Source organism: Clupea harengus, chromosome 3, assembly GCF_900700415.2.
Source record: "Clupea harengus chromosome 3, Ch_v2.0.2, whole genome shotgun sequence".
NCBI classification, from domain to species: domain Eukaryota; kingdom Metazoa; phylum Chordata; class Actinopteri; order Clupeiformes; family Clupeidae; genus Clupea; species Clupea harengus.
Window position 1 is genome coordinate 18055166 of NC_045154.1, and position 13005 is coordinate 18068170.

Below are 13005 nucleotides of genomic sequence, written 5' to 3' on the forward strand. Positions count from 1 at the left end.
CATACCACAGCACCACACAGAGAGTAGTAGTCAATAACAACACATACCACAGCACCACACAGAGAGTAGTAGTCAATAACAACAACACAACATACCACAGCACAACAGAGAGTAGTAGTCAATAACAACACAACATACAACAGCACCACACAGAGTAGTAGTCAATAACAACACAACATACCACAGCACAACAGAGAGTAGTAGTCAATAACAACACAACATACCACAGCACCACAGAGTAGTAGTCAATAACAACAACACAACATACCACAGCACAACAGAGAGTAGTAGTCAATAACAACAACACAACATACCACAGCACCACACAGAGAGTAGTAGTCAATAACAACACAACATACCACAGAGAGTAGTAGTCAATAACAACACAACATACAACAGCACCACACTGGGGGGGCTGGGAGGTGGGACTGCTGTGTATCCTGAGTACTATGGCTGAAACACAAAACACACACACACTAAGACTTGTGGAAGTACTCAGGCAAATCTCCATTTCCACGTGTTCATTGGGCAAAGGCGTTCATCCAGAGCAACTCCCAAGGAATGCAAAAAGCAAAGCAAGCCTTCTGCCAGCCCAAACTCACCCAGCCCTTAGCTCATCCAGCACATAGCTCACACAAGTTCATAACCAATCCAGACCAAATGTCAAGTCATTGGCTTGCAGGTGCTGGACAGCTGGTTGAGATCAGATAGTGAGCAACGTTCTACTATTCTGGTCAAATACCATTCTATATATTTGCCAGTAAAAATGGCTGATTAAATAAATACAAATTTTAATTCAAAATGTTTTACCGTTTATTTTTCAAATGTATTGCCATATTTTCAATGGAAAATAAACAAACAAACAACCCCATAAACAATGACTAGCATGTTTGATGTGTGAAGGAAATAAACTCCTGATTGGTTCTTGTGCATTTATTTATGAATGGTTCATTGCAGAGATGAACTGCCTCTAAACCAGTCCGTGTGTTGATGACAGGGCGGCTCATTTGAGAGGGTCCAGCTGCCTGTGTCTGATACGGCCAAGCACAGACTCCGTCACACTGCTCTGCAAGAAGCACACAAGGAAACACAAAAAAAGTCACCGTAACAAGTTACTCAAATACTAAAACAGGGAAGTTCTTCATGGGATTAAAGTTGCAAGGTGATTTGAGTGGAGTGATTAGTGATTAGTGAAGCGCTGGAATGATTTGAGGATCATAGCTATCAACACGGAAATAATGGCATCGCTTAGCTTGCAGAATTCCAACTTTCATTCCACTGGCCTTCATTTGCTCTATGGTTGCATTCAAATGGCCTTCATGTGCTCTATGGTTGTTTGTTTTGATGGCGGTGCACACTGACCGTGGGGAGGTCGTGGAGGATCATGGTTGATGTGCGAGTGAAACCTTGCTCATGCTCAGCGAGTTTGGTGGTCAAGGCCTGCTTCTCTCTTCCCCACTCTCTGCAGTTAGCCTTCAGCTAAGAGACAACACATGCTGACATTTAGATACACACACACACACACACACACATTTGAGAGGCCGTCAAGGCCATTATTCATGTGTGTGTGTTCTTACACATGTCTATAATCTGTGTGAACTAAATGTACAGAGTTTATTTACATAACTACATATGACTACATAACTACAGAACTGACCGTATGAATGTATTGGGAAGGCTATATAAATAATAATAATGTATTTAATTTATAGCGCACTCTACATTCAGCTGAATCTCAGAGTGCCACAGTACATAGTAAGAACATAGTTAAAACAAACTATAATAAAATAAATGTAAAAAACAAACTAGTAAAAGAAATAGCTGACAGCGATTTAACATAATGTAAGAAACGCCTTCCTGAATAGAAAAGTTTTTAGGCCAGTCTTAAAAGAGTCCAGTGTCTGTGTTGCCCTTAGGCAGTCAGGGAGGCTGTTCCATAGGTGCGGCGCTGCCGAGCAAAAGGCCCGGTCGCCCATGGTGCGGAGCTTGGTGTTGGGGACCCGGAGGAGTGAGCTGTCTATGTCTATAAGGCTGTAGTGGTTCCGGTACCTGGTTCTCCAGTGTGTGTATGTCTATAAGGCTGTAGTGGTTCTGGTCAGCTAGAGGTACCTGGTTCTCCAGTGTGTATATGTCTATGAGGCTGTAGTGGTTCTGGTACCTGGTTCTCCAGTGAGCGTATGCGGGCCTCTGCCCTCTCCAGTTGACTCAACAAGCTGAGCTTCTCTCTGTCAGCAAAGAGTTGGAGAGTCTATGGGGAGGGATCACACACAGGACCACACACAGGAACACACAGGAACACACACACACACACACACACACAGGAACACACACACACACACACACAGATTAGTAAGTGCACAGATGAATGGGTGTGTGTCTATTCTGTGTGTGTGTGTGTGTGTGTGTGTGTGTGTGTGTGTGTGTGTGTGTGTGTGTGTGTGTAACTTATACGAGTTATAAGGTGTTTGTAAATAAATGTTTTTGTGAGTATATGTGATGATGACAGGAGGGGGCTGTGTGTGTGTGTGAGATGCATCAGATGCACCTGTGCTTTTTGCTGGATGATAACAGGAGGGGGCTGTGTGTGTGTGTGTGTGTGTGTGTGTGTGTGTGTGTGTGTGTGTGTGTGTGTGTGAGATGCATCAGATGCACCCGTGCTTTTTGCTGGATGATGACAGGAGGGGCTGTGTGTGTGTGTGTGTGTGTGTGTGTGTGTGTGTGAGAGATGCACCTGTGCTTTTTGCTGGATGATGACAGGAGGGGCTGTGTGTGTGTGTGAGATGCACCTGTGCTTTTTGCTGGATGATGACAGGAGGGGGCTGATGTCTCATCTTCTCCAGCTCCTCTCTAAGACGAGCATTCTCAGCAGCCAGGACACATTCAATCTCTTTCCTTCTGCTCTCTGCCTCATCTACACACACACACACACACACACAGACGCACGCACGCACGCACGCACGCACACACACACACACACACACACACACACACACACACACACACACACACACACACACACACACACACACACACACACACACACACACACACACACACACATAGTATGTGCATACACACAGAGGCAGTGGAAGATGCATATGTGCTAACAGAAGCATGTGTTGTTTTATACTTTAGCGGGTATACACGGTACCTATGGTTTGATAGTGTGTTTTTGGGAGGCCTTCTCTTGTGTGTTGTGTTGTGTGTGTGTGTGTGTGTGGGTGTGTTGTGTACCTTTGTCATTCAGCTTCTTCCTCTCAGTATTTTCCTTATTTCTTTCTCTAAGCTTTGTGTCCAGGACCTTCTCCATCTTCTCAATAACCTAAGGGAGAAAACACCACTTACCAATGTTGCACAAACGTTGTACACAGACACACACACGCATGCACATGCACAAACACATACACACACACACACACAATTACCAATGTTGCGTTGCACAAACGTTGTACACACACGCACGCACACACACACACACACTCACACACACGCACACAATTACCAACATTGTACATTGTACGAATGTTGTTTTCACCTGTGTAACAGATTTACACAGACATAATCTCGTTCTAGGCTGCATGCAATCAGAGTATACACACATACTGAGAAGGACAATTATACTCCAGGCAATAGAAACTTCTCTTTCGATTGCATGATGGATATGTACATGCACTACAAAAGATAACTTTGTGAGGCACCATGTGCTGATGTCACTGCATGTCAGCATTATTCAATGAAACTGACACTGTATGATGACACTGTGAGTGGTATGGCTGCCATTTTGGATCAAAGCTCACCTTCTCTTGCTGGCGCACTGTGGACTCCAGGCCGGCCATTTTGGCCCCGTGGCTCTGGTAGCGCTGCAGCACAGCCTGCTGCTGCTGGTGGGCTCTCCTCAGTCTCTCCAGCTCCTTCTCACTGTCGTTCTTCTGACCAGGGACAACACAGCACAGAGTATCTCACATGCAACTGGGCCTGACCTCCATGTGACTTTGGGAAGAGGGGGGGTGAGCAGTAGCTGACTGCGAGGGAAACGTCTTCCATGTGGTGCCGTGCCACACCAGGGCTGGATGCGCTACAGACTCAGTCATCCTCAGTGATGGCAGAAGTGTCAGATGAACAGGGCAGGGCTGTGGGTATTCCTGCTGCTCTCTTTGAACTTCAAATGGCAGTGGACTTATCACATGTAAGGACATTATACTGGTCCACTGTAGTGGATCAATCACTTGATCACTCTAATTGAGTCTAATATGAAGTATGTGATGTGTGTGGCAGGGGACTGATAACGTGATGATGAAGACAGGTAGTTCATGTTTGCTACTGTGCTAAGGAAGACAAGTTTATAGGTACTAATTACCCTAATTAGCTCATTCTGAAGACTAGTTTAAGGGGCTAACCGCCCTAATTAGCTCATTCTGAAGACTAGTTTAAGGGACTGATTAGCTAATTAGCTTATTCTGAAGACTAGTTTAAGGGGCTAATTGCACTAATTAGCTCATTCTGAAGACTAGTTTAAGGGGCTAGCTGCCCCAATCAACTCATTCTGGAAACTAGTTTAAGGGGCTAATTGCCCTAATTAGCTCATTCTGAAGACTAGTTTAAGGAGCTAATTACCCTAATTAGCTCATTCTGAAAACTAGTTGAAGGGGCTTACCCTAATTAGCTCTTTCTGAAAACTAGTTGAAGGGGCTTACCCTAATTAGCTCATTCTGAAGCTGCTGAAGTTTGTCTCGTTGTGATGCCGCTTTGTTGGTCTCACTGGCCAGCTTGACCTTTAGGGAGGCTGTTAGAGAAACACAACAAGGACCTCAGAGAGTTTATTCACTATTAGTGAAATTACCTTTTTTGATAAAGCTTTTAAAACACAACAAGCAGCTCAGAGAGTTTATTCACTATTAGTGAAACAACCTTTTTTGATAAAGCTTTTAAAACACATGGACTTAAAAAGACCTGATGCTACAACCAACAAGTACCACTTAACCAGGTCTCAGAAACGAACCAGTTCTCAACAACAACTTGTATCAACTGGAAACTTCTTCTGGTTGTCAGCGTGGTTGACGATTACGTCTCCTATGGGGCTACCTAAAGGTGTCTCAACCAGAACCTGGAGACCAAAGTGTTGCAGAAAGTTGTGATAGTTTTCCAAGTTTGTGTAGATAGCAGTAAATGTCATGGTTGCTTGAATAGTCAAATATTTATGCAGCAAACTTTGCCAGCGTGCTCACGGTTAGCGTTATCTACGCATCAGAGATGGCCTTGACTCCTGAGCGGAAATTAAACCTCCCTCTCTACTTTGATCGACTCGTTTGAGGTATGTCCTTTCAGCAATGCTCAGTGTGTGTGTGTGTGTGTGTGTGTGTGTTTATGTGTGTGTGTGTGTGAGGGTCACACACTGTCCTTCGGTAGATAAGGCAGCGTGTGCCTTTCAGGGAGCAGATGCTAAATGAGAAGGCTTATCACACTGAGGCACAAACCTGCGGCTACAGAGGGGATTAGACACCACGCCGGAAGAACGGCTCTCCTGAGGTGAACTCACACCGCCAAACTTCTCTGACATTCTCACGGAACATTCTTATTCTCACAGAATGTTTCTTACCAATTCTGATGAAGGTTGATGTTGGGCATGACAGAGTCTGAACATGTGTCTGCACACATCACCACTGACATAATAAATGCGACATTCTTCAAACGAATTCAAATGACTAATTAATGATATTTAACGAAAATTCAAAAGTGATATCCTCCACCTGAAAAGTAATCATGTGGTTCATGGAGCAAGTGTGTCACTGACACCACATGTGAAACAGGGAAGTGGCCACAGACAGTGCATTAAAGGCCACAGACAGTGCATTAAAGGCCACAGACAGTGCATTAAAAGCCACAGACAGTGCATTAAAGGCCACAGACAGTGCATTAAAGGCCACAGACAGTGCATTAAAGGCAACAGACAGTGAATTAAAGGCCACAGACAGTGAATTAAAGGCCACAGACAGTGCATTAAAGGCCACAGACATGACAGGCATTACCAATTCGGTCAGCAATCTCGGCCTTGGTCATGACATCCACGTCGGTATCCTGTAGCAGGGTGCGGCCAACCTCCTGGTGCTGGCTCAGGTCGCTACGGAGATGACTGTTCTCCGCTTCCAAAGCACCTAGCTGTGTGCGCAGGGCAATGATGTCCTCCGCCATCTTACACATGGCTGTGCGATAGTTCTCCAGCTCCTGAGAGAGAGAGACAGAGAGAGAGACAGAGAGAGGGAGAGAGAGAGAGAGAGACAGAGAGAGAGAGAGAGGGAGAGAGAGACAGCCAGAGAAAAGATATGAAAAGAAAAGAGAGAAATGGGGGTAGAGAGAGTGGAGGAGAATACAAGAAAAATAGATAGAATAGAAGCCAGAGTGAGAGAGAGAGAGAGAGAGAGAGAGAGAGAGAGAGAGAGAGAGCGAGAGAGAGTTAGCAAAGTAAATCCATGCCCCTGTGCTATCTCAGTTACTATGGTTAGTTTATCTGTCACCGTGTATATTCCTCTGCCCACACTACCTGTCTGATGGTAAACTACCACAGGATCCTTTCAAAACTAGGAGCTGACAGTCTTCACAACGTAAACTACCACAGGATCATGTCAAAACTAGGAGCTGACAGTCTTCACAACTATTTGTCTTCTCATGCTGACTAGAGTTCTGCTGGGAGCCCCACTGTTTCAAGAATATCCTTGATTCAGGCCCTCTGATAGGTACGCTGTATATGGCTAAGAAGCACAACTGGATGTGTTGAAAATGTAACAAAAAACCTCTGCACACATTTTTATAAAATGACCAAAAAAAGTAGAAATGGTAGTTGATTTCTTGGACCCCTCGATGTGTCTGTTGCTGCTGTAGAACAGAACAGCAGCTGGGAATATGTGCCTAGTTGAGGGAAGTGGTTGTTCCAAGAATCTCCACCAGATGGCGCCTCAGTCCTACATGTGTGCCGTACATCGCCATCAGCTCCAGCAAACAGCAGGTGAACATGCCTCTCCGCACCAGGGTAGGATTAGCCCCAATCTCACTCCATGCCTTATTTGCCTGAGCTGTTTGTCCCTGGGCTCAGTGTGACTGTATGACTGCTATTTCCTCCCCACACCTCCCCACCCCAGCTCCCCCCATCTGTCCCTGGGTGAGGAGGGAGGTGTGGGAAGAATGGGAGAGGTGCCCCGCCAGACAAGGGGATTTGGCATGAACGCCCGCGCCGGTGGATGAGCCTGTAATCGATTCTGTGTGGTTGGAGGTGTAATGCTATTGATCCCCAGCAGCCTGGCTCTGGGGGAGAAGCACAGGCCCCCTGCCCCGTCTGAGCGCTCTCTGTCTGGGGGACGTTTGAGCAGCGGCGCCCTCAACAAGAGTCATTATGCCCCCCTCAATTACTGCAACCCCACACTGACTGAATACTATAATAACAATAATAAGTTACAACATGAAGACATCATATGGGTAGGATGGTATAAGCAAAAATAGGAATACAATTCCCATGAATAATCAGACCAGCCTCCTTCCTGACAGCTTTTGGTAAACATCCTTAAAGGAACAAAAGGTTCCTCCATTTTTGTGGCCAGGATCCTGCTACACAAAGGCCTGGAATTCCAGAGCGGGAGACACAGCCGTTGCCGTGGAGCCGCACTGAATGGGGAGAATTCCGGAATGTTGTCGGGCACACTTCCATTGTTGTGCTCCTTTGTGCAGTCTGTGTTCCGTCCTACACCACCGCGTCATGGGGCACTGCGCACAGATGTCAGACGGCTGCTTCAGAATTCATTCCACTCGGACGCCGCCATAACAAGTGTGTGAACGGGGCAGGGGTGGGGGGTGGGGTAAGAGAGGGGTTGGTCTGGGATGGGGGACCTCATGTATGTGTGTGTGTGTGTGTGTGTGTGTGTGTGTGTGTGTGTGTGTGTGTGTGTGTGTGTGTGTGTGTGTGTGTGTGTGTGTGTGTGTGTGTGTGTGTGTGTGTGTGTGTGTGTGTGTTGGGAGGGGGTAACACAAGCGATTAGGAGATTCCAATCTGGGCCAGTGAAGATGTGGCTCCTTGGGGACCTCTGTATGAAATTGAGCGTCTAATTGAAAGGGCACAAGCACAAGGTGACAATCATGACTACTGATGAAAAGGGAGACTGGGGAGTTGGCACAGGAGAGGAAGGGAGAGAGGGAGGGAGGGAGAGAGAGAGAGAGAGAGAGAGAGGGATGGGGAACAGGGGATAGAGGAGAGGGACAGAGAGAAATGGAGCGATGAGGGGAGGGGAGGGGGGAGGTATGGTATAGTCAGGAGTATATGGAAGGTACAATCATGAGGGTGAAATAGAGGTGTCTCAGATGCTGTGTGTGTGTGTGTGTGTGTGTGTGTGTGTGTGTGTGTGTGTGTGTGTGTGTGTGTGTGTGTGTGTATGTGTGGGTTGCGTCTCCCATGAATGTGTTCTGAAGCAGAAGAGACAGCCTCATGACAGCCACTGTCCAACAACTGCAATACACACACACACATACACACACACACACACAAACACACACACACAAATGACAAAATGTGTTTGTGTGTGTGTGCTAGGTTACTACATGTAACTTGTGTGTGTCTATTGTCTGTGTATAGGACACATTTCCCTTGATAAAGCAACATGGCGTCTGCAGCCTACAAACTGCTCACACTGCCATACTGTATGTTCACATGAGCAACATGGCTCCTCTCCATAGGTTTCCCAACATATGGAAAACACAACCTGCGGTACTGTTCATTAATGCAGAGACAGAAGTGCTGTTTGAGATTCCTGTCACACCGCCTACGAGCAACAAGTATGCAGACACTCAGAATGAAACACAAGGGGAAAAAAATCACATTAACTAAAGCAGAGCGTGGCGATTCTAGCCGGAGAGATTCATATTCCCCGCATGTAGTCCATACAAACACACACACACACACACACACACACACACACACACACACACACACATGTAGTCCATTCCCTCGTGTATGGAGAAGCCACTGAGGATGGAGCGCAAATGTTAATCTATTCCTGCTGAGTTGGAGCGCTCCTCCCAGAGACTGCTGATGAGAGAGAGAGGGATGGAACGAGGGAGGAGGGAAAGAAAAGGAGAAAGAGAAAATGGGGGGACATAAAGAGAAGGAGACAGAGAAGGATGGAGAGAGAGAGGGAGAGAGAGAGAGAGAGAGAGAAAGAGGGATCAGGAAAGCTAGGGATTGAAAGGAGGGAGAGTGAGAGAGTGAACAGAGAGATGGAGAGAGAGAGGTAGAGAGAAAGAGAGACAGGGTGTCCTGTGGGAAAATAACACCATCAGCAGATTGCGTAGGCAGGCAGGGTGACAACAAGCTTCAGGCTTTTTTAATGGGATTTAATAACAATAACATCAGCATGAGGTCTCCAATTGACCTTCAAGGCTTTAACCCCACACAGCATACTGGCACGCACACACACACACACACACACACATACAAACACACACACACACACACACACGCAAGCACACACACACGCAAGCACACACACACGCAAGCACACGCAAGCACACACACGCGCACACGCACACACACACACACACACACACACAAACGCCACATGCACACACACACACACACTCTGCAGGCTGGCAGTGGCAGTGTACCCAGGGGTGGCAGCCAGCAGACTCCCTGAGTCTGGCTTCATCGGGAGAAGAAGATAAACAAGTGGCGCGACACACAGACCAACACATGAGGACAGACAGCACACAGTCCAGTCCAGTTCGGTCCAGTCCAGTCCGGTCCAGTCCGGTCCAGTCCGGTCCAGTCCAGTCAGTGGCCACGGACCAGACCATATGCCACACTTCACTTCAGTGACAGAACACGATGGTCACAGTACCGCAGACATGCTTCCCTGGACAGATACCCTGCTGACTATACTGCCCCTCTACATGATGCTATCCTGGGAGTGTGACCCTGGACAGATACCCTGCTGACTATACTGCCCCTCTACATGATGCTCTACCCAGAGACACAGCATGATGGCCATGTTCATTAAAGCCACTATGGCATACTAAGCTGTACAGCACACAGCAAACAGTATGCCATTGAATAAGTGACTAATGAGTTATGAGAGGTCGTATAAGCCATACTTCAAACTTTACCTCTCATACACACAAAATATGCTCCTACACCACTTATTGGGCCGGTCATGTTATTATCAATCACATCCCCCTTTTATACACTCCTCTGCACTATGCTCACAATACTGCATGTGAGGGAAAACTGTGTATGTGAAACAGTGTGTGAGAGAGGTATAATATTGTGTGTGAGAGGTGAAACAGTGTGTGTGAGAGAGATGGAACAGTGTGTGTGAGAGATGGAACAGTGTGTGTGAGAGATGGAACAGTGTGTGTGAGAGGTGAAACAGTGTGTGAGAGAGAGATGAAACAGTGTGTGTGAGAAATGGAACAGTGTGTGTGAGAGATGAAACAGTGTGTGTGTGAGAGATGAAACAGTATGTGTGAGAGATGAAACAGTGTGTGAGAGAGAGATTGAACAGTGTGTGTGAGAGATGGAACAGCGTGTGTGTGAGATGAAACAGTGTGTGTGAGAGGTGAAACAGTGTGTGTGAGAGATGAAACAGTGTGTGTGAGAGAGGTATAATATTGTGTGTGAGATATACAATGGTGTATTTGAGACGTAAAAAATTGTGTCAGTTCACATAAATGGACAAAATTATGACATGTGTGAATATACTGTGTGAAGATGAAGGGATGCAGACACTCACTTTATCCTGGTGCTCAGTGACCTCCGCAGTGTGGGGGTCGTCCTGAAAGTCAGGGAGGGGTGGTCTGGTAGGGAGATGATCATTAGTACAGACTGCATGAGTGCATCCTATCTAGCCATCAGATTAGGACATAAGTATTATATGTTATGTTATATTATATGTGAAAAGCTAGTCTTAGATGCATGTGCATAGCTGCAAGAATGCATATTAAAATGTCCATGGACAACGCTTAACTCTGTAGAGTTTTTATCTAATCATCTGTTGCTCCGTTTGCTTGTTTTCCAGCCTAAAGATATGATTCCAAAGAGCCGCAGACTCTTCAATGGATCAGACCAGAGTCTGGTACTGAACTGGGTCCATCCAGAGGCTGGTACTGAACTGGATCCATCCAGAGGCTGGTACTGAACTGGATCAGACCAGAGTCTGGTACTGAACTGGGTCCATCCAGAGTCTGGTACTGAACTGGATCCATCCAGAGTCTGGTACTGAACTGGGTCCATCCAGAATCTGGTACTGAACTGGGTCCATCCAGAGTCTGGTACTGAACTGGGTCCATTTCAGATCAGTACCCAATCCACTCCACATTCAGCAAACCTAACCCCCAGTTTATTATTGTTAATGTTCTACATTTTAAATATGATTGATAAGTCACTTTGGACAAAATAATCTGTCAACTACCTTAACCTTAACTGCAACCCCAGTGGGGCTTAATTTGCTGTGGTGGCCAGGGAAAAACAAAATCATATGTATGTAAATATATATATAAACATATGTCTATATTAAAAAAAAGTATATATATATATATATATATATATATATATATATATATATACATCACTATTTGCTATCAAGTTGGACCACACAAATACTTAAAGGATTTGCACACAGCTTCGTTGCGAACCCATACCGTTTGTGAGGGCTGTGGGTTTCATAGGTGTGGTTGATCTGAGCCGGGTCTTTCTTCTTGTTCTGGGCTCCATCTGTCTTTCCCTGGTCCTGCTTCTCCGGCCTGCCGGTCCTGAAGACATGCTGGTAGTCTGGGAGGATCTGGGCCAAGGCGTTGTACGATGGCAGCCCAAAGGACTCCGTCTGCAACTGTGGGTTAAACCAGAGAGGACAGTCACCGGACAGGGTCGGACTGGTGGCGAGAGGCTGAATGTTTCCCTTGAGTATCACAGAAAACATTCTGAGAGTCCAGTATTTGATTCTGGCACACTCAGGGTGAGGGGACATTCTGTTTTGGATACCATTACGGGAAAGATTTACACATGTTTGATTTGGAAGATATCCAATATTGGGTAAAAAGTGTTTCTGTGAGAGGCTATGTAAACACCAGACACTTAGCATTAGCTTAGCATCTCTAATCCACAAAGGCAGGGCATGTATAGGGAAACAGAGCCTTAGTGTAACGGCATGGGAACGCGCACACACACACACACACACACACACACACACACACAGACACACACACACACACACACACACACACACACAACAAACAACATTATTTATTGGCAAAGCTAAACACAGAAAAGCATATTTCAGAGACAACGAACAACCACACTGACCCAGTATGCATTATCTCACACAAACCAATTTCTCAATTCTCAGAAAATCTGTTCTCAGTCAGTGTTATTCATCTGAAGTAATTGGCACATAACCCCTCTGAACCACAGAGCTCCACATGCATGATGATGGCTTTACATAAGATCGGCCCAAACCCATTACATAAAAGAGCGTCTGAGCCGTGACCCATTCCCCATACTTACAGTGCTTGTGTGGGGCCTGTAATACCTCTTCATGCTGCCGACCCACAGACAGCAACTCAATTACAGCAAATCTCCATGGTAAACCCAGCTCTGAGTCACTCTCGCTCTCGCTCTCTCTCTCTCTCTCTCGCCTGCCCAGTCCCACTCCACAGCCAGCAGTACCTCTTGCTGTCCAACTACTACACACACACACACACACACACACACACACACACACACTACTACCCAGCCAAACCACGCATGCTAATACAAGCCAATAGCTCGCCCAGGGTAGGCAAACTGTTGTTGCTGTGGTATGTGATGGATGAGGCTAGGGTATTGCCCTGTCGCTATGCGCTAGGCTGCAGCCGGTGTCTGGTCGGGTAAACAAACAGAGATCCGGTGTTTTACCTACAGTTGTCACTGAGACCTATGCAGCCTGGCAAAGCTCACTGGGCTAGGTGGGACTGGGTGTGTCCTCAGTGCCCTGT

The 13005-nt window shown here is 46.3% G+C and overlaps 1 protein-coding gene across 2 annotated transcripts; it reads right to left on the reverse strand.

The window, feature by feature from the left end:
* Window positions 1-800: 800 nt before the first annotated feature.
* On the reverse strand, window positions 801-12732 carry ccdc33 (coiled-coil domain containing 33). 2 transcript variants are annotated; one of them, XM_031564821.2, is made up of 11 exons: window positions 12536-12732; window positions 11674-11861; window positions 10767-10830; window positions 6027-6222; window positions 4695-4783; window positions 3798-3926; window positions 3235-3322; window positions 2787-2911; window positions 2159-2248; window positions 1363-1479; window positions 801-1066 (listed from the first exon to the last, which is right to left on the reverse strand). In XM_031564821.2, exons 1-11 carry the CDS (start codon window positions 12566-12568, stop codon window positions 1004-1006), a joined length of 1182 nt encoding a protein of 393 aa, XP_031420681.1. In that variant the 5' UTR covers window positions 12569-12732; the 3' UTR covers window positions 801-1003. The 2 variants fall into 2 exon arrangements, with proteins under 2 accessions (XP_031420681.1, XP_031420680.1); XM_031564820.2 differs by having other exon boundaries at window positions 3798-3929.
* Window positions 12733-13005: the final 273 nt, after the last annotated feature.

Excerpts from the sequence above, each read along its gene's own strand:
- ccdc33 (XM_031564820.2), bottom strand. The coding sequence starts at position 12,568 with ATGAAGAGGTATTACAGGCCCCACACAAGCACT. Across the intron at positions 10,831-11,673 it reads ACCCACAGCCCTCACAAACG|ACCACCCCTCCCTGACTTTC; the intron begins GTATGGGTTCGC and ends TCTCCCTACCAG. Across the intron at positions 3,323-3,797 it reads CAGTGCGCCAGCAAGAGAAG|GTTATTGAGAAGATGGAGAA; the intron begins GTGAGCTTTGAT and ends TTTCTCCCTTAG.